The sequence below is a fragment of the Leptosomus discolor genome, chromosome 17 (assembly GCF_034619465.1).
Source record: "Leptosomus discolor isolate bLepDis1 chromosome 17, bLepDis1.hap2, whole genome shotgun sequence".
Classification (NCBI taxonomy): Eukaryota; Metazoa; Chordata; class Aves; order Leptosomiformes; family Leptosomidae; genus Leptosomus; species Leptosomus discolor.
In genome coordinates, this window is record NC_141407.1 from 6,923,755 (window position 1) to 6,945,473 (window position 21,719).

At 44.6% G+C, this 21,719-nt stretch overlaps 1 protein-coding gene across 1 annotated transcript in view; it reads left to right on the forward strand.

The window, feature by feature from the left end:
• TOP1 (DNA topoisomerase I) overlaps positions 1-20,792 on the forward strand; it is a 67,274-nt gene extending 46,482 nt beyond the window's left edge. Inside the window, exons 9-21 of the mRNA XM_009961147.2 lie at positions 4,241-4,356; positions 7,686-7,807; positions 8,476-8,598; positions 10,072-10,259; positions 10,913-11,057; positions 12,105-12,248; positions 13,410-13,595; positions 15,172-15,240; positions 15,876-15,990; positions 16,725-16,852; positions 17,960-18,054; positions 18,841-18,990; positions 19,388-20,792. Coding sequence (XP_009959449.1) covers positions 4,241-4,356; positions 7,686-7,807; positions 8,476-8,598; positions 10,072-10,259; positions 10,913-11,057; positions 12,105-12,248; positions 13,410-13,595; positions 15,172-15,240; positions 15,876-15,990; positions 16,725-16,852; positions 17,960-18,054; positions 18,841-18,990; positions 19,388-19,490 — 1,684 coding nt within the window. The 3' untranslated portion in view covers positions 19,491-20,792. The remainder of the gene's footprint in view (positions 1-4,240; positions 4,357-7,685; positions 7,808-8,475; positions 8,599-10,071; positions 10,260-10,912; positions 11,058-12,104; positions 12,249-13,409; positions 13,596-15,171; positions 15,241-15,875; positions 15,991-16,724; positions 16,853-17,959; positions 18,055-18,840; positions 18,991-19,387) is intronic.
• The last annotated feature ends 927 nt before the right edge of the window (positions 20,793-21,719 follow it).

Genomic DNA, 21,719 nt, shown 5'->3' on the forward strand with positions numbered 1-21,719 from the left:
ATACCTTTTTGGTATACCTAAAACAAGAAATAAGTTTTTCGTGGGGTTGTTTTTTGTTGTGGGTTTTTTTTTTTTTTTGGGGGGGGGGGGGGGCGGGTCCTATCTATAGAATGTAGAGGCTACCTGTAATGGTCAGATATCGGTGTTCTTGTGCCCAGAACCTGCTCCTTGCTGACACTTTTCAAAGCAATATGAAAACTTGTAGGCTTGGTGGTATCAGCAGGAATACATAAATATGTGCAGATGTATTACCTAGTATTCCAGTAGATCTTATCTGTGTTATTTAGAGGGTACAACATGAGTGAATGTCCACCTTTTTATTCTGGCTAGATGTCAACTGTGTGCCTCTCAAAACTGCTCCTGCCTCTGGCACAACAATGAAAGCTGATCAAGTGACCAGTTAAGCTTTGGCTGTTTGGAAAATTAATTTTGTAAAGAAGTTTTGAATGGAAAGCACTTTCTGTCTTGCCCAGTATCCTAAAGTAAGATTGCTGAGCAACTGAAGTTGTGCTTTCTCTCGCTTTTAAATTTTTTTTTTAGAAAAATCCGAACTTTTTGGTTCATTTGGAAGACAGGCCTGTGCTGCATCAGTAGTGCTCTGTGTAAGAAACCTGCTGGATATTTTTTTAACTGTCAACAGTAACTTAAGCTATTGTTATTGCTAGATTTGAGGAGATATTACTTGTGTGTTTTGAAGTTTGGGCTTTAGTACTTCCCTCAGTTTAATGCATGTGTAGTTTTCAAAAGCATGTGCGTTTTCTGCCCTCCTGTAATGTATTTTTATGATGTTTTGGGGATGATGTTTCCATGAGCATTTTTTCTCAGATAGTTTGGCTATAGATCTGTAGTGCTGGGAATGCCTTTGCAGTCTTCTTCAATCCGTTCAGATTCAGTCTTTTAGCCCTTTATGGTTGCTCTTATTGATTCACCTTTAAAAAGAAAAATTCTTCTGCAGTGTTTATAGTCTTTGCACATTTTCTTTTTGGTTGTCACAGCTTCCTCAGAACATCAGCATTGACTTTTTTTTTTTTTTTTTTAAATACTTGTATACTGTCTTAGAAGTTTGGTTTTTCAGGCCCCTCCTCAAAACTGTCCTGGTGGGGTTTTTTTTTTCTGAGCCATACATTTTTTTTCTCAATCCCTTTGACAGCATCTTTTAATGTGCTTTGACCTTAACAAATTACAGGGACGTGAAGCAATAGGAAGCTACAGAAGGTCTTGTTAAGTCTGAATGATCTGTTGTCTTTTTGGCTTTGTCTCAGCTGCCCTTGCTGGTTCTGTTTAACTTAATATTCTGTTATCACAGCTCACTTTTATTGTAGTCTGTATCTTCAACAGCAAACCTTCACTGGGAAGCTGTACTGTTCTCCCCTCACCTGCCTTGGCAGCACAGTCCCAGGTAGCTGTCTTAAGCTCTGCGACTTGTGCTTACTGCTGAGGAAAACTGCCTTTGAAAGCATGGTTGGCAAAATTTGGCAGTAGGTAACTGCATCCTTCTGCTGATGTTCCTGTTGTCCATCTGCAGCGTTGTATAGCGTGTCTTTGCTGGACAGGGTTTCACCTGCACTTCAGTGGTGTCTCTTAAAGGCATTTTGTGTTCCATCTGAGTCAATTTTCTGGATGTCTGATATCTTTTTTTGACTACTTCTTCAAGTGCTTGCTGCCTTGAGCATTTTCCTCCTCACTTATGTGAATACTTGATGCTAGACATTTCCAAGGCATTGGCCTCGTTCATCACCGTGTGGAGCTCTTTTAGAGGTCATTTTCACACCCTGTCAGCGTGTGCAGAATATGTGATCCAGAAGTATACATTATGAGCACTTCTCCCACCTTGTGTTACAGCAAGTTCATTCCCTTGAAATAACATATCCCTGAGGTATATTCTATTTTGTGGTTTGTTTTTGTTTTTCCTAAAAATCTTGTCTATTTTCATTCTACTTGAAAACCCTCCCCCAACCGAGCCACCCTGGCATTCTTAGACGTGTTTGATATGGGATTTAATTGAGGAACCTGTATGACTGGTTAGCACAGTTTCTGCTGAAATCAGTAAAGCAGCTTTCCTAATAGGCAGCGTTCTCCTTGCTCCCACATAATCATGTGTAGAACGTTGCTTTAGGACCAGGAGCTACCTTGGGCAATGTTGCTCTAGTGCCCTTTTTGTTTAAAACCAGAGGAGGATGAAAAACTGGCTAACCTCAGGAGGCTCACTTTTACCTTTTGTCCTAATGCTTACGTACGAGGTTTAGGAAGGTGGAGGTGGGATTTGGAATGGTTTGTGAGCTTCTTGTGGCAAACTTTCTGGTAGCTTTGGGCTTAGAAACTACTCCATGGACCCCATGCTTCCTTGTAGCCCTCCCGAACAGCACAATGTGCTTCATCTATTTAGACTCCTACCTTTCTAGTACTCCTTTTGCATGCGTCCTTTATAAAAGAACAGGAATGGGTGGAGAATTTCTCATCAAGTAAATACCAGAGTGATAAATCTTAAAAGCCATGGCTGAAAAGCAAGAATGACAACGCTATCCTGTAAAGTAGTAGCTACTGTGAATGATCCCCTCATTTTTTCTTACCGGAATAAAATTACTCATTGGCAGAGAGGATAACCTTTTTCTGGCTGGGAGGAGAGGTGAATGGTGTAGATTGATTTTGCTGGCAAGAGCTTCTGGGTGGAAGATCCTAGATCTATGTTTGATAAAATATTTAGACTTCTAGCTTCTAATTAATTTAAAAAACAATCATTAGGAATGTAAATATTTGGGCCCTAGACTTCAAATGTCAATATTAGTTTTTTATATCAACATAGTTTACTCAGGTCTTCTTCCCAGCCAGGGACTGAAATCTGACATGCAAGTTCAGTACTGATAGCTGGGATTATGTGCTTCACTGTTAAAGGTGTTACTGTGCTTCTCAAGAAAAAGTCAGATTTAGTGCTGTAGTCAAAGGTGGTGCCTTTCTAGCTGTAGCAAAGCAGTGTGTCGTTGTTCCTAAATGGTTGTACAGGCACCAGTGAAGCATTTTGAGTGTCTTCTAGCAGAAGCTCTTTTTTTTTTTCCTCCACCCTGTTTTGCACAGTGACCCTGTTATCTCATTAGGGATGAAGTGATCGGTATTTGTGCATCACCATTCCTGAGATGCATGCAGTACATGAATGTCTTTTTTTCAGCTGCTGTTACATCCAGGATGGGACTGCTCCGTAGGGCTGACACTAAAGGGAAGCTTAAACTTTTTTTTTTTTCATCATGGCTGCTCAACAAAGTTGTCTTGGCAATTCAAAGACTGGGTGCTGTGACAGGTTAATGGTCTTTCAGTTGATTAATCGCTAAGGTAAAATAGCCTTTCTCAGCAGGGAATCCTATGCCAGCAGCATGTAGCGGTAGTGTTCTGGTAATCATGAAAGAAGTGTAGAGGGGAGGGGAGGAGTGTGGAATCAGTGGCTTGGGCACGGGATACTGGGAACTGGGGGGGAGGATACTGGCCTGGCGGGACCGCTTTTCTCTGTAGATGAATTGCTGACCCTGTGAGTTTGACCAGTTGGAATGTGGGATTGGTGGCGCCTACCTTGCTGTGTTGTGATCCCCAATGCATCATTTGCAAAACATTTTTAGAGAGGTGCTTTATTTAAGGCAAGCTTGCAATTTTTCTGTGCAACTCTGTTTTTCTTCAAGTATGCTTTTCTTACCCAAAGAATCGGAATGAATTTAAAATGACACAGCAGGTTTCAGTCTTTCTCATCTGAGCAGGTTAGTTCTCATTTAGGTCGTAAATGAACATCTGTTTCTTTATCTCTGCCCTTAATGGCATACTTGTCCATATCTGAAAGCAGCTGCATAATATGCTGCAATTGTTTGGCTTTGCTGAGCAGGCATCCTGGACCTGCTGTTAGATCGCAGCTGGCTCTAATTTGGCATGATCCTAGCTGCTTTACAAGGCTGCATTCTTTCTGAAGTTCTAAGCTTTTTCAGCTGTGTGATTTTGTGAAAAGAGCAGTAAGTGGGAGGTGAGGACTGCGGTGTCATCAGATAACCTGGGACCCGCGGTGTTCTGTTCATGGATGTGGCTGTGCTTTTTAAATAAATAAATAAAATAAATGGTGATAGTGCATTGAATATTTATACTTGGTCAGTGCCTGACAAAGCAATGATTGCTTGCTGATTTTCTTTAGCATACTCTTATACCCACATAGTAATAAAATGAAGATTAGGAGCTTAAAATTGTATTGGTTCATATTTCTGTCTTGAAGGTGGGAAGAAGAGCGCTACCCTGAAGGCATTAAATGGAAGTTCCTAGAGCATAAAGGTCCTGTATTTGCTCCACCATATGAACCTCTGCCTGAAAATGTCAAGTTTTATTATGATGGTGAGTTAACCTGTATTTTCACTTGCTGGGAAGAGAAATAAACATTGTCAGGGTATAGTGGCATTCTTCCGGGGACTGAAGAGATAAGGAGGTGGTTTGGTTTTAGTAGTTAGCTTAAAAGAAGTTCCTCAACAACTAAGTGAAGGAAAGATCTGTGGAAGTAGAGGAACAGCCTACTGAATTCTGCGAAGCAAGCTGACAGAGGTGAACTTGTTCTCGCTCTGTTACGGTGGTAGATCTCTTGGGTTACTTAACAGTGTGAGAGTGTCTTATGCCTGAGAGTAGCGAAGTATAACTGGTAGAGTACATAATTGTAGCTCCTTCATCACTGGTCACCTTTAGGCTTCCTCTGTTTTCTTTAACCTTATGAGTTGCAACTTCCATGATCTGTGATAAAATTCATGATCATTTGGTGGCATGAGCGGAGTAAAAGACAATTGAATTTTGATGTAGATGATTAGAATCTTGCAAGAATGCATGGGATGACCCTGACCTCAAGGACACAGACCTCTGGTGTAAGTCATGGTCCCACTCACCAGCCGTTGTGTGTAGTAGAAGTAATTGATGTGGGATTCTAATATACTGGGCTGACTAGTTGTTAGTGGCTCATGTGGAAGGGATTATATGATGTGATGTCTGCTGGAGACTGGACTTGATGACCCGTGTGTTTCCTTTTAGTCCTGTGATCATGTTAAATGAAGGATCAAATTAACTCAGGATTGAATTAAGTGGGAGGCATTTGAATGGATGAAAACACAATTTTTGGTGAAGGGGACATCTGTGCATGGAACTCCTCCAGGAGCAACATGCTGTTTTCATGTGACATGACAGTGTTTTTAAATACTGAGAAATAGGTGGCACTCATCTTCAGCAGCAACACAGTGAAATAAACCTATTGTGTCCCGTTAAAGGCAATCTCCAAGCAAGTAGCACAGTGATCAGGGTGATGTCTACAGACTTCTTTCTTATGGTTTGAGAAGAACTTAATACAAAGTTGGAAATTTTTTTCCTCTACTGAAGAATGTATGATATCTCTCCTGCTGTCTAGAGAGGGGGAGGGGCAAATTACACTGTAGCTATCCCTGTGGTGCAGGCAGCAATAAGCTGCTCTTCTATCTAGCCATCTATTTCATGAAACCTCTACGAATTGCGGGGATTTTTGCAATCTCTGTCATGGCAGAGATTCATCAATAGGCCCATCAGTTACGGGGTGGGCAGGGGACTCTGGCAAATAAAGCAATCACCTAAGCCTTCCTTGAGAAACCAGGCAAAAATTCAGATGTCTGATTTACACAGCAGCTGCTGAGAGCCACTGTCTGTGCTCACAAGGCATTGTCTAATTTCAAGATTATCCTGGGATGATTTGTAGAGTCCAATAATCATGCTATGGCTGGCCAGCCAGCTGCCAGGCCGCAGGCTCTCACCGGAGGAATCTGTCCCTTGCCTAGTGATTGCATTGCGGTGCGAGACTGCCTGTTTTCATCTAACACAATGACTGCTGGAGCTATTGTTAGTGCCTACAGTGGCAGATTCGGTAAAGGAGCTTGAAATGCCAAAGCCATCTTTTAGGGCTTGACTATGTGTTTGCATGACTGTGGGTTACAAGCTACTGCTCGTACCCCTGAGATGGCTCGAACTCACGTGCTTTCCGGTAGATGGGGCAAGGTAAGAGTGTAGGTGGTGGCAGCTGCTTTTCACTTGTGGCCACTCTTTTCCTTGTTATGTGCCCCGGTCACTCTCTCGTTTTCAGTTTTTAAGTCAGGTCACTGATATTCATGCCCCTGAAATAAATCTCTTTCTCTTAAATGTCCAGCCCTGTCACTGAGAGCCTTTTCAAACCTTTGTAAAAAAGAGGAAATTGAGTCCAATGAAATATATTCTAAAGTGTTAGATAAAGGTGACTGAGCCTTCAGCTATTTGGGAAAAATATCAGTCATTTTAGTCCTGTAAAATGTTACTGACTTGATAGCCTCTTTCAAGCTAGACTTGCAGCCTGGAAAAGCAGTTTCCCTTGATGTCTCTCCCTTCCCCCATTTCCTGTTATAAGCAAACAAATACTGTATTTTAGGTTGCAGCTTAAAAATTGGCAGTTACTGTTGGTTTAATTTAATTGTGGAGTATTCTCAGATCGTTGGGAGGACGTTTTGCTAAGTCCTGTTTTACGAGGGTTTATAGATCTTAAGGCTTTATAGCTGACTCCCATGCTTTAATTTTGGAGATGATGCAACTTTTTAAAACATGCAGTAAATCAAAAGGGTTTGTTTTGGTTTGTTTTTTTTCCCAAGAGCATGGAATCAACAGTAGTGTTTCTTGTATGCACTTTTGTGCCGTAAAATGGTCTTTAAAAAATCCACAGGTGTTGACTGTCTGCCAGACCATTGGGACTTTAAATATTTCTTGCAACTAGCTGGAGATGTGAGCTGCATGCAAAATCCTTCACAGGGATCACTGGTGCCTCATGTGTCACCAGGAATGCGATCTGGACCAAAAAGCCGCTCGATAGGAATGTTAGATGTTGAATCCACAGCTTCGATGTTGAAGCAGCCTCTTTTCCTTTGTGTTTTAAAGTCTTCCTTTGCAGCAATTTCCCTTTGTACCGCAGTCTTGCAGATAAGCTGAAGTGTGACTTCTCTATTCACTGAAAGCTCAGTCTTTCTTAAAAATGACTGGCTTTTGAGCCTGATTTGGAGGCACAGGAGTGTGTTCCCACAGCAAAGGGAACGATTAGCAGAATCCTGACACGTTTCCCTGCAACGGAGGGGAGTTAAATATTTGGCATCACTTTCCAGCCTGTTTGTGGTGTGTCCATAGGAAGGGCTCTTCCTGGCTAGAAATAGCTAAAGGCTAGGAGGGGTGTTCGAAAGCGGAGTCCCTCTGTGGGTAGAAGAGGAATACAGAGACTGTATTTTCCATATGTCTGAGTGCCGGAATATGAAATTAAATAAAATCCCTTGCCTCTTGCACTTCAAACAGCAGTATCTGCCCAGGAGCGTACACACCACTGGGGTGTCTCAGCATAGGGTTTCCTGCAGGAGGCCTTTTCCCCTTCCTGCCCTGTGTGTCTCAGACCTGTCTCACATCAGATTGCTATTGCTTTTTTTTAATGTTTAGATTGCAGAGGAAACTTTTTTCAAAATGTTTGCGATGAAAGTCAAGCAATTGTGCTCTTCTGTTTCCTTCGACAATCCAATTTGCTGTACTATGTAATATTTTTAAGACAAACTTCTTTGTGGTAAAAACACGGTGTCCTTTAAGGTAGCTACTACAGCCTCTTTCTGGCTTCAGTTCCTGTTTACTATTTTCTTTAACAAGAAAACCTTTCTTTGTAGGTAAAGTCATGAAGCTGAGTACCAAAGCAGAAGAAGTTGCCACATTCTTTGCAAAAATGCTTGATCATGAGTACACTACAAAGGAGATCTTCAGGAAAAACTTTTTCAAAGACTGGAGAAAGGTATGCATGTAGTCCTGGGCCTGCTGTCCCATCTACAGGAAAGTTAGCTTGAGGCAACTGGAAGCTGCCTCATTGTAGCTGTGAAGTTCTCAGATTATGCTGTACCTTCACCAGGAAGGACCCCGTCATAAATACCTTTGTAAACCGATGAAGTCAGACTCCTCCCAGCCAAAATTGCCTGTTACAGCAGGATGGGGTATAGCTGATCTGACTGTTACATGCCTTGTTGAAGAGCCAGCTTTATATTAGAAGGAAGCCCCTTCCAAAGACCTAAAACTCAGAACTTCACCTCAGTCCTCAGCCATAAGATCGAACAGTTCGATCAGTTGATGCAGTTTTCGTCGATGGGTTACTAGATTTTTCTCCCTACCCCTCAACAGTCCCAGCCACTGTTGAGTGTGAGCGTGCCTTGGGAGGCGGTACAGCCTTGCCCAGCGCTCACGGAGATCGGACCACTGGAAGGCTGGCATTCCATCTGCTCTGCTGCTTGTCCTTTTCTCTTTGGCCTTAGCTGGACTGAGCATGTGCAGGATTTGGGGCATTCTTGGGGGTTTATTGTGACAACCTCTCTGTTGTTCCTCTTTAAATTGCCTGGGGTAGGGTAAGCTCTACTATGCATGAAAACTTACTTTGTATGAAAACTTAAAGCGCTACTTTCCTTCTGCAAGGAAATGACCTCTGAAGAGAAGAGCACTATCACCAACCTCAGCAAGTGTGACTTCACCCACATGAGCCAGTATTTCAAAGCTCAGTCGGAAGCTAGGAAACAGATGTCCAAGGAGGAGAAACAGGTACCAGAGGGAATTCTTGATTCTTAGCTGGCTTGTAAACATCTTTGTGTAATCATTTCTCTGCCTGCCTTGCTGTTTATAAGTCAGTGTTTACTAGCCTTCAAATTACTACTTTCATGTTAACTGTAGGAATCTTTACTGTGCAGCTCAGGTCAGGCAAAGCACTGTGTTTACAGCTGAATCTTCATCCTGACTTAAAATGATACTGATAGGGCTAAAGCTCCTGATCCTGCTTAAGTAAATAAAGAGAATCAGAGGTGCTACATCCATAAGAGCCTTGGTCCCTGGCCAGTAATCAGCAGTGGATACTCAGTTAAGGATAGTTTTTCATTTTAGAAGCTCCTTGGGTTTGGAGGGCAAAACTGGGGGTGGTGGAAGGGATGCAGTGATGACATTAAATGAATAAAATGAGAGAACAAATCTTAAATATCAGGTAACGCAGTTTTCTGAATAAAAATTTTCTTTCTGCAAGGAAGAACATTTTCTAGTAGCATGGCTACAGCAGCTTGTGGGGAGGAAATTCAATAGTTTTTAGATGACTGAGACTTACTGCAATGGAAGTTGGAAACTTGCCCCAAGTTCTCTGTTGATCTTTTGCAACACTACAGTAATTGTCCTTTGAGCGAGGGGCCTGGTAGCTTGGAAGTAATGGCCTTTGGGGTCAGAGGGGTCCTACCAAAATAGCGAGCCCACATCTTACTGGTGTTTCTGTTTGATAAACATGGGTGAGCCCTTCTCAGTTCCCATCCGTGGTGGCTATTACAATGGAGCAGAAGTGGCTTTTTCTGTTAGCTTCTTAGCTAGCACACCAGTGGTGTCTGTGGGTCAGATGTTTTATTTCGAGCTGCAATGTTTTTGTTTTCCCTTCTGTGTAATTAAGAGTTCAAGCACAGAAGTATGCAGTGAAATCTCAGCACATTTTTACTTAGGAGACTGTGTTCTGCTTATGTGAGACCATTTGCTGACACAGGCTTGACATGCGGCAGACTGGAGACATTCCTCTGCCTGCTTTCCTCTGCGAGTTCAAACACAGAAGTCTGAGTTCTTATACATAAATGGCAAGATGTAAAGTCCAGTGGATGTCAGATGCTGAATATGGACTATAAAGCAGCAGTACTGTGCTGGGGCTGCCCTTGGAGTTGTGATACATGGATAGAGGTAAATGCCTCTCTTGTGGCAAAATTGTAGCTGTCTTCACCAGCCCTAATCTGTTACCCTCAAATACAAGTTTTAAGAGAGTTTTCATACATTCTTTCCCTTTTTCCAGTTTGTGCTGCTCACATTTTATGAATGCTTTTCTAGACAGACTGCTGCTCCGTGTGTTGATACAGCACTTGGCATGATGGGGATCTGGTTTTGAGTTGGGTCTTCAGCATTACTGCGGTGCAAATATAAACGTGTTTTTAAGTCTTTGCATTTGGAGATGTGTGGTGCTGTGTATACCATACCATCATTGCTTTTGGTTTGTTCCAGAAAATCAAAGAGGAGAATGAGCGGCTATTGAAGGAATATGGTTACTGTGTGATGGACAACCACAAGGAGAGGATCGCCAACTTTAAGATTGAACCCCCGGGTCTCTTCCGAGGTCGTGGGAACCATCCCAAAATGGGCATGCTGAAGAGACGCATCATGCCAGAAGATATCATCATTAACTGCAGCAAGTGAGCACTGGATGCTTCCTTCACACCTTGGCTTTGCTTTCGAGACAGGATAGCTTCTTTTCTAAATTCCTATATAGGCTGATATTCAAGCATATAGAAATACACATGTTGTTTAGCTTAGTCTTAAATGAGTAAGAAACATGAGTCATACGAGCAAAGACAGAACAAGGCTATCATGGGTTTCGTGTAGAACTTTGTCAACATATTTCCTCCCTCGTGCCTATGGCCTACATCTGCTTAAACAGTCTTCCCTGCTAGCATTTCCAGAAGTTAATTTCCTTCCGGGTGGGTTGTCCTACTTTGTCTTTCTTGATGTCATAGGCAAAAGTTTGGTGGGCTTCGTTCGCTTCAGTCTTGTCCTGCTAAAGTGTCCACACTATTGCAGTGTCCGCAAATCAAAGCTGATCCTAGCAATGTGTGTTCCCAGCTATAGTATAATTCTCAGCAGATGCATATCGATAGTAGTTACATTTCTGATCTTTGACTCTTCGCAGCAATTGATCTCCTGCTTGTGGAAATACGTAGTTATGTTGCCTCAGTTTCTTTCCCTTTACATTCTTTGTGTAATGGTATTAATTGCTTTCTCTATTTTGGTGCTGTGGAAGTCTCTTTAAATAGGTTTTGTTTGCTGTAATTTTTGTAATTCTCTGCAGGGATTCCAAGATCCCTCCCCCCCCACCAGGACATAAATGGAAGGAGGTCCGGCATGATAACAAGGTTACCTGGCTGGTGTCGTGGACTGAGAACATCCAAGGCTCTATCAAATACATCATGTTGAACCCTAGCTCAAGAATTAAGGTGAAGATCTAGTTTTAAAAAAAAAAAACCCTAATCTTACTGGTCATATCTCCAAGCAGCAAATGCAGCTGTTGGCTAGGAGAGAGATAGGAAGTAAAGCTATGTCATCCTACACCGATTGAAAAACAGCAGGAAGTTTCTGTGCTTCTCTTCCCCCTTGAAAAGAAAGAACACAATTACTGCACAGGAGAGCAGATGAAATCTGGAAGATATGTATTGACAAGCATCATTGTGTCATTCCTAGTGGGAATCTTTCACCCTGTGTAAACCTAAAAGGAAGCAATTCATACAAGAACAGACTTGCTCTGGTGGATAGTTTGCCTGCTTTAGGCCCTAACCTGCCCTGCCTGGTTATGTAGTGAAGGTCTAACCATGGATTGCTAGTTAGTCAATTGTAAAATTAAAAACATGGCCAGGCTGCTAGCTGAGAAGGCTGATAAGGAGCTCATGACTGAAGGAAAACAAACCCTGCTGTGGGAGCAAATAACCAGTCAACGGATCAATTCCATAAAAGCAACAGTAAACCTGTTGAAAGATAAGTAGCCTTCGGTCTCGGGCATAGGATTTAAATGCTTCTTGTGAATCCTTTTCTTAAGATATTTTTTCTTGGATTGGAAATAAGGGATTTGTCCTACAAATATAGGGAAAAGTCTGTTCCTTGTGAATTCATGCTCTCTTTTTGCCATGGCTTGATGGTGATGAACTGTTGGTGTTGCTTTTACGTTTTATGGGTGTTTAATTACTGAGAGAACATAAGTGTCATCTGAATAAAGCAGAGGAAATCGTTTATGTGTTGAGAAGCGTGGAAGACCTAATGTCTCTTGTGTCTTTTTAGTTGCTTTTGTGGAAGCATTTGATATCATGGAAATCTGAATTACCTGCAGCTGCATGGCAGCATAGTTTGAAGCTGAGCTGTTCAGCAGCAAAATCTCAGTGCTTTTGTACAGTGAAACTGCCCCACACAGACTTGCAATGCCTTATAATGCAGATTGGAAGTGGTCCTTTGCCTGCTTTCTAATGCTGACTTTATTCCAACTTTCTCTGCAGGGTGAGAAGGACTGGCAGAAGTACGAGACAGCTCGAAGGTTGAAGAAGTGTGTAGATAAAATCCGAAATCAGTATCGAGAAGACTGGAAATCCAAAGAGATGAAAGTACGGCAGAGGGCTGTGGCGCTGTACTTCATTGATAAAGTAAGGCTCGTTCCCCAGCACACTACTCTTACCTTTCCTGTCCTGCTAGGAATATTCGGGAAGGCTGTGTGTCTGTTCCTGAGGCAGAGTTGAGCCCAGTTACTAAGGTATCCTGAGACTTCCTGGTGGGCAGGCTCCCGTCTCCTTTTCCTTCCCATTACCTGGAATCCAGAGCAATAAACTATTGTACTGAACATGGCTATTTCAGGCAGCATTGTTTTAGTCGAGGCAAAATTCACAGCCTTGTTCCAGAATCGCCCAGTTGGATTACTGGGAAGTTTGTATGGGCCTTTTGTCTCCAGCTGTTTCAGTTTTCCTGCTGGGAATTTCTGCTGGTTTGTCACCTCTTTAGTTTGAGGTCACAGTCGTGAGGTTTCATAATTAAGCTATTTTTTTCACCACAGTGTAAAGAAAACTGCAGTTGTATTGATGCATTTAAAGCTACTTAAAACCAGTTCCCAGAGAGCTGTTGCCCTGGTAGTGTATGGTGTCTTGACCCACTAAATTAACAGGCTTTGTTTAAAATGGGTCATTGTAAACCAGGGGACTTTGATTTGAATAATTGTGGTTTCATATGAACACTCAAGGGTTTTCTTCAAAAATTAGAAATTGGTTTAGCCAGTACTGGTAAAACACTTTTTTTTTTTTTTCTTTTTTTTTTTTAATGCAGCCAAATTGTAGCCTTTAGATATAATTTATATAACCCTAAGTGTTGTATATGCTATTTATCTAGCATGCAGTGAAGAGGTAGGATCAACCTGGTTTTGTGTCAGGTTGGGTTCACCTGGAAGTCAGTTTGATTTTTAAAAAAAATAACGAACATTTTGAAATGGAGTTCGATTAGTCAGAACTGTCTTACAGTTTGAGTGAGTTAATGAGTGAAAGTTGGTAAAACATCTTGCTTTAAACTTCTCTTTAAAAAAAAATAGGTAATCTGGAAGACTGATAGATTTGTGACTTTAGTGTAGGGTTATTTAAAAGGAATTTAAAGTTGATTTTATTAGAATTTTCTGTCAATTTTATCCACTCAAATGCATTTTCTCCCTTTCTCTTCTCCTATGGGCACGGCTGATTCTACACCAGAATCTGAAAGTTTCCAGCATCTGTACATTACTGGGATGGTTTGCAATGCTTAACTTTCTTGTCTTGATATAAATGTAGCTTGCCCTGAGAGCTGGTAATGAAAAAGAAGAAGGAGAGACAGCGGACACAGTGGGCTGCTGCTCTCTGAGAGTAGAACATATCAAGCTGCACCCTGAACTGGATGGCCAGGAATACGTGGTTGAGTTCGACTTCCTTGGAAAAGACTCCATCCGATACTACAACAAAGTCCCTGTTGAGAAGAGGGTAAGGTATCTCCACAAACGCATACACAGGCTGAATTGCAGAAAAATTTGACGGCCATAACAGAGTCCTTCGTCACTGGTCGCACACTGAGCCAGAAAGTCAGTCAGTTGATGTTCTTCCCTTTTTATTGGCAGTGCCACAGCAGATAAGCCTGCTGATGGTGTGACGTAACCCAGCAGATGAGGTATTTCAACATCTTACTGCTCTTGCCTCTGGTGTCAGTGTCAGGAGTTGGCGTAACAGCTATGTTAGATGAGTTTCTTGGGTCTCATTCTGGTCAGCAGAGTTGGGTTTGTCACCTGTAGATGGTGGAGTTCTAGGCCCCTGTGGCAAGTAATAGCATAAAAGGTTCTGAAATACAGTGCTCGACGGCACTGTTAGAGTAGCCGTTCAGCTTGGGCTTTCACGATGCTGCCTTCTCTGTCACAGTGGGTTTGCTCATGTGGGAGCTGCGCCGCCCTGTGGGGTAGGTCTCGATCTTGGGTGCTCCAGAGCATACAGAGTAGGTGCACTGATACTTCCGGCCTGTGAACCTGGGTATCTACCAGCCAAGAGTTCTTCCTTAGGCAATGTTAATTCCTTTGTTTCTTTGTAATCCACCAATTTCAAATCTGCTGTGATCTTGTCCTCATTGCAGAATAAATCCCCATCCAGCAATGTGAACCTGGAGGGCACTATCTGAAAAGACTTTTGTTTTTATGGGTGTAGCAGCTTTGCATCTGGCCCACAGCTCTGCAGTCAGCACGGCACGTTAGATACTGCCTGTATAATACTGTGGTAATTATAACGACAATTGGCAGTAAATGTTGGCCTCTTGGGGAGCAAAGCAACTGAAAAAAAAAACCAAACTACAGCTGCTATAGAAATGAGTATGTGCTGGAATTCTTACTGCCTTGTTTAAAGAAGAAAACATTTTTTCCTATTTAAATTTATTGGTGGTGTTATCTCTTAGTGTCTCTTCTTCAGTGCTTTCAATGGGGAATTGATTATGGTGGAATTAGAAATCTTTGTATATTAGGTGTCTGTAGAAGAAAAACATATGTTGTTGAGAAGATGGGAACTAGGGATTTGGAGCACACAGAGCTGGGATTTGTGGCCTCTCAGTAATCAAAGATGCTTTGGTTATTCTCCGTACTCCAGTGAGGCTTGTTTGGGATGGGACTGTATGAAACACTTAATGCAGCAATGAGAAGCGTTGTTCACTCCATGGGAAATGGCTCAGGGGTCTGTTTGGCTGGTGTAATGATGGAAAGTAAGGGAAGGGTGGTAGCTTTGGGGTCTCTTTCTCTGTTAGGCAGCTAAGCCAGAGTAGAATCAGGTCTCCTGCAATCTTGATCTAAAGGATGAGGATAAAGGGCATTGAATGCTCAGGGGCCCTGTTGCTGGGAAGGAACCTTCAACACAAGTGTTGTATTGAGAGATGGGTCTTTACCTGCTGGGAAGTAGCATCCAGCATCATCACTGTTGTCTGAAAACAGTTTAAGTGACTCTCTGGCAGTGTGGCTTCCTTAGTATTACTGCTACCCAGCACTGTCTGGTCTGTGTGCCTGAAGTTACCCATTTTCTTGTCCTGCAGGTGTTTAAGAATCTTCAGCTGTTCATGGAGAACAAGCAGCCTGAAGATGACCTCTTTGACCGCCTCAATGTAAGCACATAGTTAATGGTGAGGAATGGTGGTAGAGCACCACAAACAGGCTCACTGCAGCGAGCGATAACAGCTGCTCTGTTCCAGAAATTATTTCAGTGCCAATTTTCTTCCAAAGCTGGCCTGAGCAGCCTAAAAGCAATGAGAGTGTGTCTCAGTCTGGTGTCTGTATTGTCCGCTGTGCCCACAGGTACCTGAAGCGATGGGCTTTGGTCCTGGTGAGCCTGGCTGGCTCTGACTTGGGGAGGTTCGTTCAGAGATGATGATGGTGTGAGGTGACAGATTCTCAGATGCCGTCTGCATCTGCACATTTGGCTCTATGGGAGCACTGTGGTGGTTCAGGCACCTTCCCTGGGATGGGACAGGCTCATTTCTACCTGTTGGGAACCAAAACCACTACACTGAAGAAAACTTTTGGCCACTTGTAGTATTTGGTCCCAATCTAATACTTGTTGGTTCTTTGTTCACTTCTGCTGTGGTTTTGGTAATGTTGTGGCCATTCTGTTGTGGCCAGGTCTGAGTACACTAGGCTTCGGCTGTGAGCTGCATGTCTTTGTCAGCCGTGTGTCCAGAGATTTCACAAATGCTGTGGTGTGGTTAGCACTAGCTAACTCACCTCCTTTCTGCTTCTTTAGACCAGTATCTTAAATAAACACCTTCAAGACCTTATGGAGGGACTGACAGCCAAGGTATTCCGTACTTACAATGCCTCCATCACGCTACAGCAGCAGCTCAAGGAGCTCACTAATCGTAAGTCTTGTCCTTGAAATTGTGAGGGGAACAGATCTTATCCTGCAATACAGACCTGGCTTCCTTGGCTTAGCCACAAGTCTTCCATCTGTACACCACTTCCTCATTGCAGTTCTCCCAGTGCAAATGTCAGGCAGCTGAGGTTGACCAAAAATCTGTTGCCAGGCAGTCTTTTGAGGTAGTTGAGCTGCCCAGTACTGGGGCAGGGCAGAGCTGACTTGTGAGCACACCGAGTGTGCCTGCTGGTTTATGCCTGTCCTTTACCAAATCTTTTATTTGCTTTCTGTTAATTGCAAAGCGCTATAGGTGGCGGGCAAGGCAGGTGCATCTCTAACAGCCCCGTGTTTCTTGGCTGCTCATTCGCAACCTCTGTTGAGCACTGCTGGCTTGCACCTTAACAGCTTTACAAGGTGGGCACATTGGATCTGTGAAGCCCAACAGTTGAGCAGTATGGTCCTGTTGTCCTCTGCTCTGAGCATGGATGCGATTTCCCCTCTCTTGAGTGGCAAATGGTGTCTTTGTTGCTATCGAAGAAACTGTCCCAGAAAGAGTTGGGGCCCAGGATGGATGTGGTCAGGTTCTTACGGCTGTAAGGAGAGTGCAGTGTTGAGTTGCCCATCAGGGAGGAAGGTCAGTTCTGCAGTGACTGTGAGCTTGGAGAGTCAGCGGGACACTGGCTGGGGCTGCACAGCCCTGGAGTGCCTGCTTGTTCACCGCTTTCTTGTATTTTGCAGCTGACGACAACATCCCAGCGAAGATCCTTTCGTATAACCGTGCCAACAGAGCGGTTGCCATTTTGTGTAACCACCAGAGGGCTCCACCGAAGACCTTCGAGAAGTCCATGATGAACCTGCAGAGCAAGGTACCGCACAGCTCTCGGGTTGGGGCAGTGCCCCAGGGGCTGCAGCTCGGGAGTCGCGTTTCCTTTCACTTGCGGTGAAACTGAAGCAGAGCCTGCTTTTCCCTGTCGGGAGTTGGTTAATGCTGCATCAGAGATGGGCCTGCTCGGAGAGGAGTTGTGAGCTGAAAGGGACAGCTGTCAGTCTGAGTTGTCTTTTATTTGTGAAGACCAAGACCAGACCATTTTTATCTGCCCTTCATCCCATAGCTATCTGTTCCTGCTGCTGTTGAAGCTCCAGAGCAGCAGCCTTTAGCTCTGATTTGGGTCCCCTAAAGAACTCAGAGTGGGCATTCGCTCCTGTTGCGTGAATCCCAGGCCGCTGTCAGTGCAGGCTGTGTACATGGTACATTGTGCCCCTCTGACTTGACCTCTTCCTTTGCAGATTGTTTCTGGTGAAGGCCATGAGGTCCAAAGGGGTTAGGTCTGTTCCCAGTCTGGCTTTAGAGTAACCTTCACAATAAGGACTTCTGGTTTGGCACTGCAGTGTCCCCTGCTTCTGTAACACCTAACATTGGCTGCCTTCACCCTAGGTCTTAGAGCTTGGGGGCTGTTTAAGGGGAACAGTTGAACAGAGGCTGCAAAATGCTAAATCTCCCTGAATCCTAAACTTACTGGAGAAGAACTGCCTGAAGCCTTAACAGCTTTCAGCCTGTAGGATTTGGGGCAGGAACTGATTTCTGCTGAGGGAACAAGGATCATCCGCCATCAGTTTGTTGGTACTGGTGGGATATGGTGGAGGCAGACAAGTTGCCTGGAGGGGCTGTTGGCCAGTCTCAGGCCAAGCCAATTCCTTCGCCTGCTTGGTTGGAGCTGTGTGAGAAAGCTCCCAGCGCCACCTTGGCTATGGAAACGAGTGGGGCCCCGTTTTCTGAAGGGAATATTTCACCACGCTGGCTTTGCAGCAAATGAAAGGCCAGTGGCCTAATTGCTCTGCGGAAGTGGGTCTGACCACTGGTAGATCCTGAATGTGGTCAGAAACTCGCTCCCTGGGTCATGCTGCCCAGGGATGACTACCACAGCTGTCAGCAGCTTGTTCACAGTGCTGCCGTCTGGTTTTGCCTCTCCTAGATCGATGCCAAGAAGGAGCAGTTAGCTGATGCCAGGAGAGAACTGAAAAGCGCCAAAGCTGATGCCAAGGTCCGGAGGGATGAAAAGTCTAAAAAGTAAGGCTGGTGTTACTAGGCTGTGCCATGCTCCTAGTACCCTCAGCTCCAAATGGGTCCTTCACCCTGTATTCTGTTTCCCCAGCCTGTGATCTGGGAAGACTTCCTCGGGCTTTCTTGGCCCTTCTTTATTCTGTGCATGAAGAAACTGCCTTCAAGTTGAGGACCATAGGGGGGTCTAATGCTGCAGTTCCTGGTGTGGTCCCTAGCATTAGCCTCTACTGTGTCTCTTCGCCCTCTGAGCCGAGCACCAGCCAGTGCTCGGCCACCCCGCTGCGCAGGACCGAGCAGAGCCATGGCTCTGGTGTGCAGCACCGCTGTCTTGGGGAGCCAGGAGTCACACCATTGCACCTGCCCTTTCCTGGGTCCTGCTCTGCGCTGTTGGAAGCTCACAGGGCAGGTGATGGACTCTGTGTGGGCTCTGCAGAATAGCCACAGGGGTGCTGAGTTAAGGGAGCTCTGAAGGCACAATCACAGCATGACTGTTACAGAGGGATAGCTGGGCCGCTTGTAAAGCGGGTGTAGCATCAGTACAGTTCAGGCTGTTGCTTCCAACCCTTTAAAACAAAATTGCTGCTTAAGATTTCCGCTCTGACTCTTTGAAAATGTCAGTTCTTAGTTGCATGTGCTGAGTGTTTTGTGTCACCATCTGTGCTGACACAGCTGCCTTTTGTGGCTGGTGGCATTGCTTACCTTGAGCAGAGTCCCTTTGGGTTCCCACAGTGCCGCCATCTCCAGCCTAGCAGGGCATTAGGAATTAAACGCTTTGATCCTTTCCCACCCCAGGACAGTGGAGAGCAAGAAGAAAGCAGTGCAGAGGATTGAGGAGCAACTGATGAAGCTGGAGGTTCAGGCTACAGATAGGGAGGAGAACAAGCAGATTGCTTTGGGCACCTCCAAACTCAACTATCTGGATCCCAGGATCTCTGTTGCTTGGTAAGCATCTGCCTGGGGTGTGCTAGAAGGAGCCACCTCTTTGCTTCTGTCTTGTCCCCCTAGTTAGCAGACAAGGGCTGTGGCTGAGAGCGGTGTCCCTGTGCTGCCAGGGGCCATCTGTCTCCGAGGCCTTCCCATGTATCTTGAGATGGTGTCAGAAGTTATGAAAGAGTCTCTCGAGGCAAGGGTAACAGCCAGCTCCGTGCTGGGAGGTGTGGTGGGTGGGAGAACCTGCAGGGTCTGACGCTGGCAGGCTGGCCGTGCTCGGCTGGGTGGCGTGGCGTGGAGTGGAGCAGAGCTCAGGGAGGTGCTGGGGGAGCGCAGGGCAGTTCTGCCGCGCAGCGAGGGCTCCAGTGCCTGTGCTGGGCTGGCTCTAACAGCGTCTCCTTTTCTGCAGGTGTAAGAAGTGGGGAATTCCTATAGAGAAGATTTATAACAAAACCCAACGAGAGAAATTTGCCTGGGCTATCGACATGGCAGAGGAAGACTATGAGTTTTAACCTGTTTTTAATGAGCTGAGTTTTATGGGAAAAAAAAAGGGGGAGTAGCCTGGTTTTTAGGGAGATTGATAAACTGTGAGCCTTACTTGTCCTTGGATGCTGGGGAAGGGGGAGGAAAGGGGCAAGTGAGCATCGGATAAACAGCCAACATCTTGCAGAAAGCATAACCTGGAAATATCCTAAAGGAGCTGAGCCAGTTGTCCTATGGACAACTTATTTAAAAATGTTTCAGAGATCCAAATTCTAGCTGTCTGGTTTGTGTGGTTTTTCTCTTGAGGCAGGGCAAGTGGATGGGGGATTTGTCAACCTTCCGCCAGGCAAATTCACCATCACACTGAGAGCGTGGGAATCTTTAGCTACTGTATACAAAATCCAATTATATTGGTGCGTTTTTACAGTTAGGGTTTTGCAATAACTTCTATATTTTAATAGAAAATGGACTCCTTATCCCCTGCCCTTCCCCTCCCCCTCCTGCCCCATTTCAGAATTTAACAAATAAACAAAATTTAAGAAACCCAACGCACCTGTTACAGCTGTCACTATAGTCATGGAAATACCCAAATCTTTTTCAATTAGTCACTTGAAACAGTCATGGCATTGGAACATGAATTACAAATATCCACCACATTTGTTCAGAGCAAAGCGTGATGGGAAATCGGCCTCCTGACTTGAGTGTTCCTTTTTTAAATGTGAATTTTTATTTCTTTTAATTATTTTAAAATATTTAAACCGTTTTTTTTCTTCTTGATCTTAAAGATCGTGTAGATTTGAGGAGCGGGTGGGGGGAGGGGGTCGTGTGATGGGGAGACGCGTGTGGAATTGGAGGACAAGTGAAATTGGCAACAAATGACGTTCCCATCACCTTTTGTTCTGAACATGCTCTCTACACTTCAAGAATATCTACTTTTTAGGTTTGTCAGACTGTTTTACCTTTTTCCCCCCTTTTTTTCTAAGCCCCACTCCCCTCTTTTACTTGAAAGATTTTATTGTGTAAAAAGAAGTTTCACAGGTCAATAAATTTCGAGGGAAATGAGCATTGGTCCAAAAAGGAAAATAATCAAGATTTTAGGGCTTTTATTTTTTCTTTTGTAATTGTGTAAAAAAATTTTAAAAAAATTAAAAAGCAGAATTTTAATGTGAAACCTTTTTTTGCTATAATCATTAGTCTTAGAGGCATTGTTAGCGTAGTGTGTGTGCGAAGACCATTTCCTGCAGCCTTTCCTCAACAAGTATCTTCTATTTTTATCATGAATTCCCTTTTAATCAACTGTAGGTTATTTAAAATAAATTCCTACAACTTAACTGAGTGTTGGTGTCTGTGTGTTCTTTCACCTCGGGCCCTGGGCCATGAGGTCCCCTCGGTTAGGTTGGGGTGGGGGTGGTGGGCCTGGCACCACGTTTTTTCTGCAACCCCTGGCACCGCCTCTGTAGCGAGGTGCTTGAGCCTTTCTCATTTGACCAGGGCTGCACAGAGGACATCGAGGCCGTGGCAAGGGCCGGGTGGGTTGGGATTGACCTGGAAGTTGTTCTTCATCGGGGGTGAGTGGAGAGCATGCGGGTTCCTGATGGTGCCAGGGGTCTGAAATGAAGCAGCTGGCCATGGCTGGCTTTTGGAAGGGATAACGCTTTCCACAGCTGCTAGTGTTGTCCTGATGTTTTGAATAGCTCGTCATTGCTGCTTGCTTGTCTTGAGTCATGGTGGCTCTGTGGTCTGTGGTAGGTCTGTACGGTCATCTAGCCAAACCCTCAGTGGGTGGAGAAGTTGGTCCTACAGCATCACAGCGTGGGGTGTTTTGGAGCCCTGGTGGAGCCACAGAGAGCTGACCAGACTCTCCTGCCAGCCTGCGATCCTCCTGCTTGCTCATGAGCTCACGTTCGTGCTGGGGCTTGAGGTGGTCCATCAGCTTGCCTAGTTTGGAGATCCCTCATCTGTGCTCCCCACACGGCAGTGTGCTGGTCTGGGTTGGTGTGTGCACCCCCAGGGGAAACGGCCTTGAATGATTCTCTTAAATACGAGTAGCCTGACCCTCCAAGCTCTCTGGGCACAGAGCTGCCCGGTTCTGTTCCCAACCCCAGCAGGAATTGCCTGAAGGGTTTTATCCCTGTTTAATAAGAAGCTGCTTGGTCCCTGCTGGAGCCAAGTCCATGTGCAGCCTGCACAGCAAGCCCAGGAGCCTGCCCTCACCTGGAGGTGTGGCTGCAGGTGCTGGCTGAAGACCCTTTCTGGGA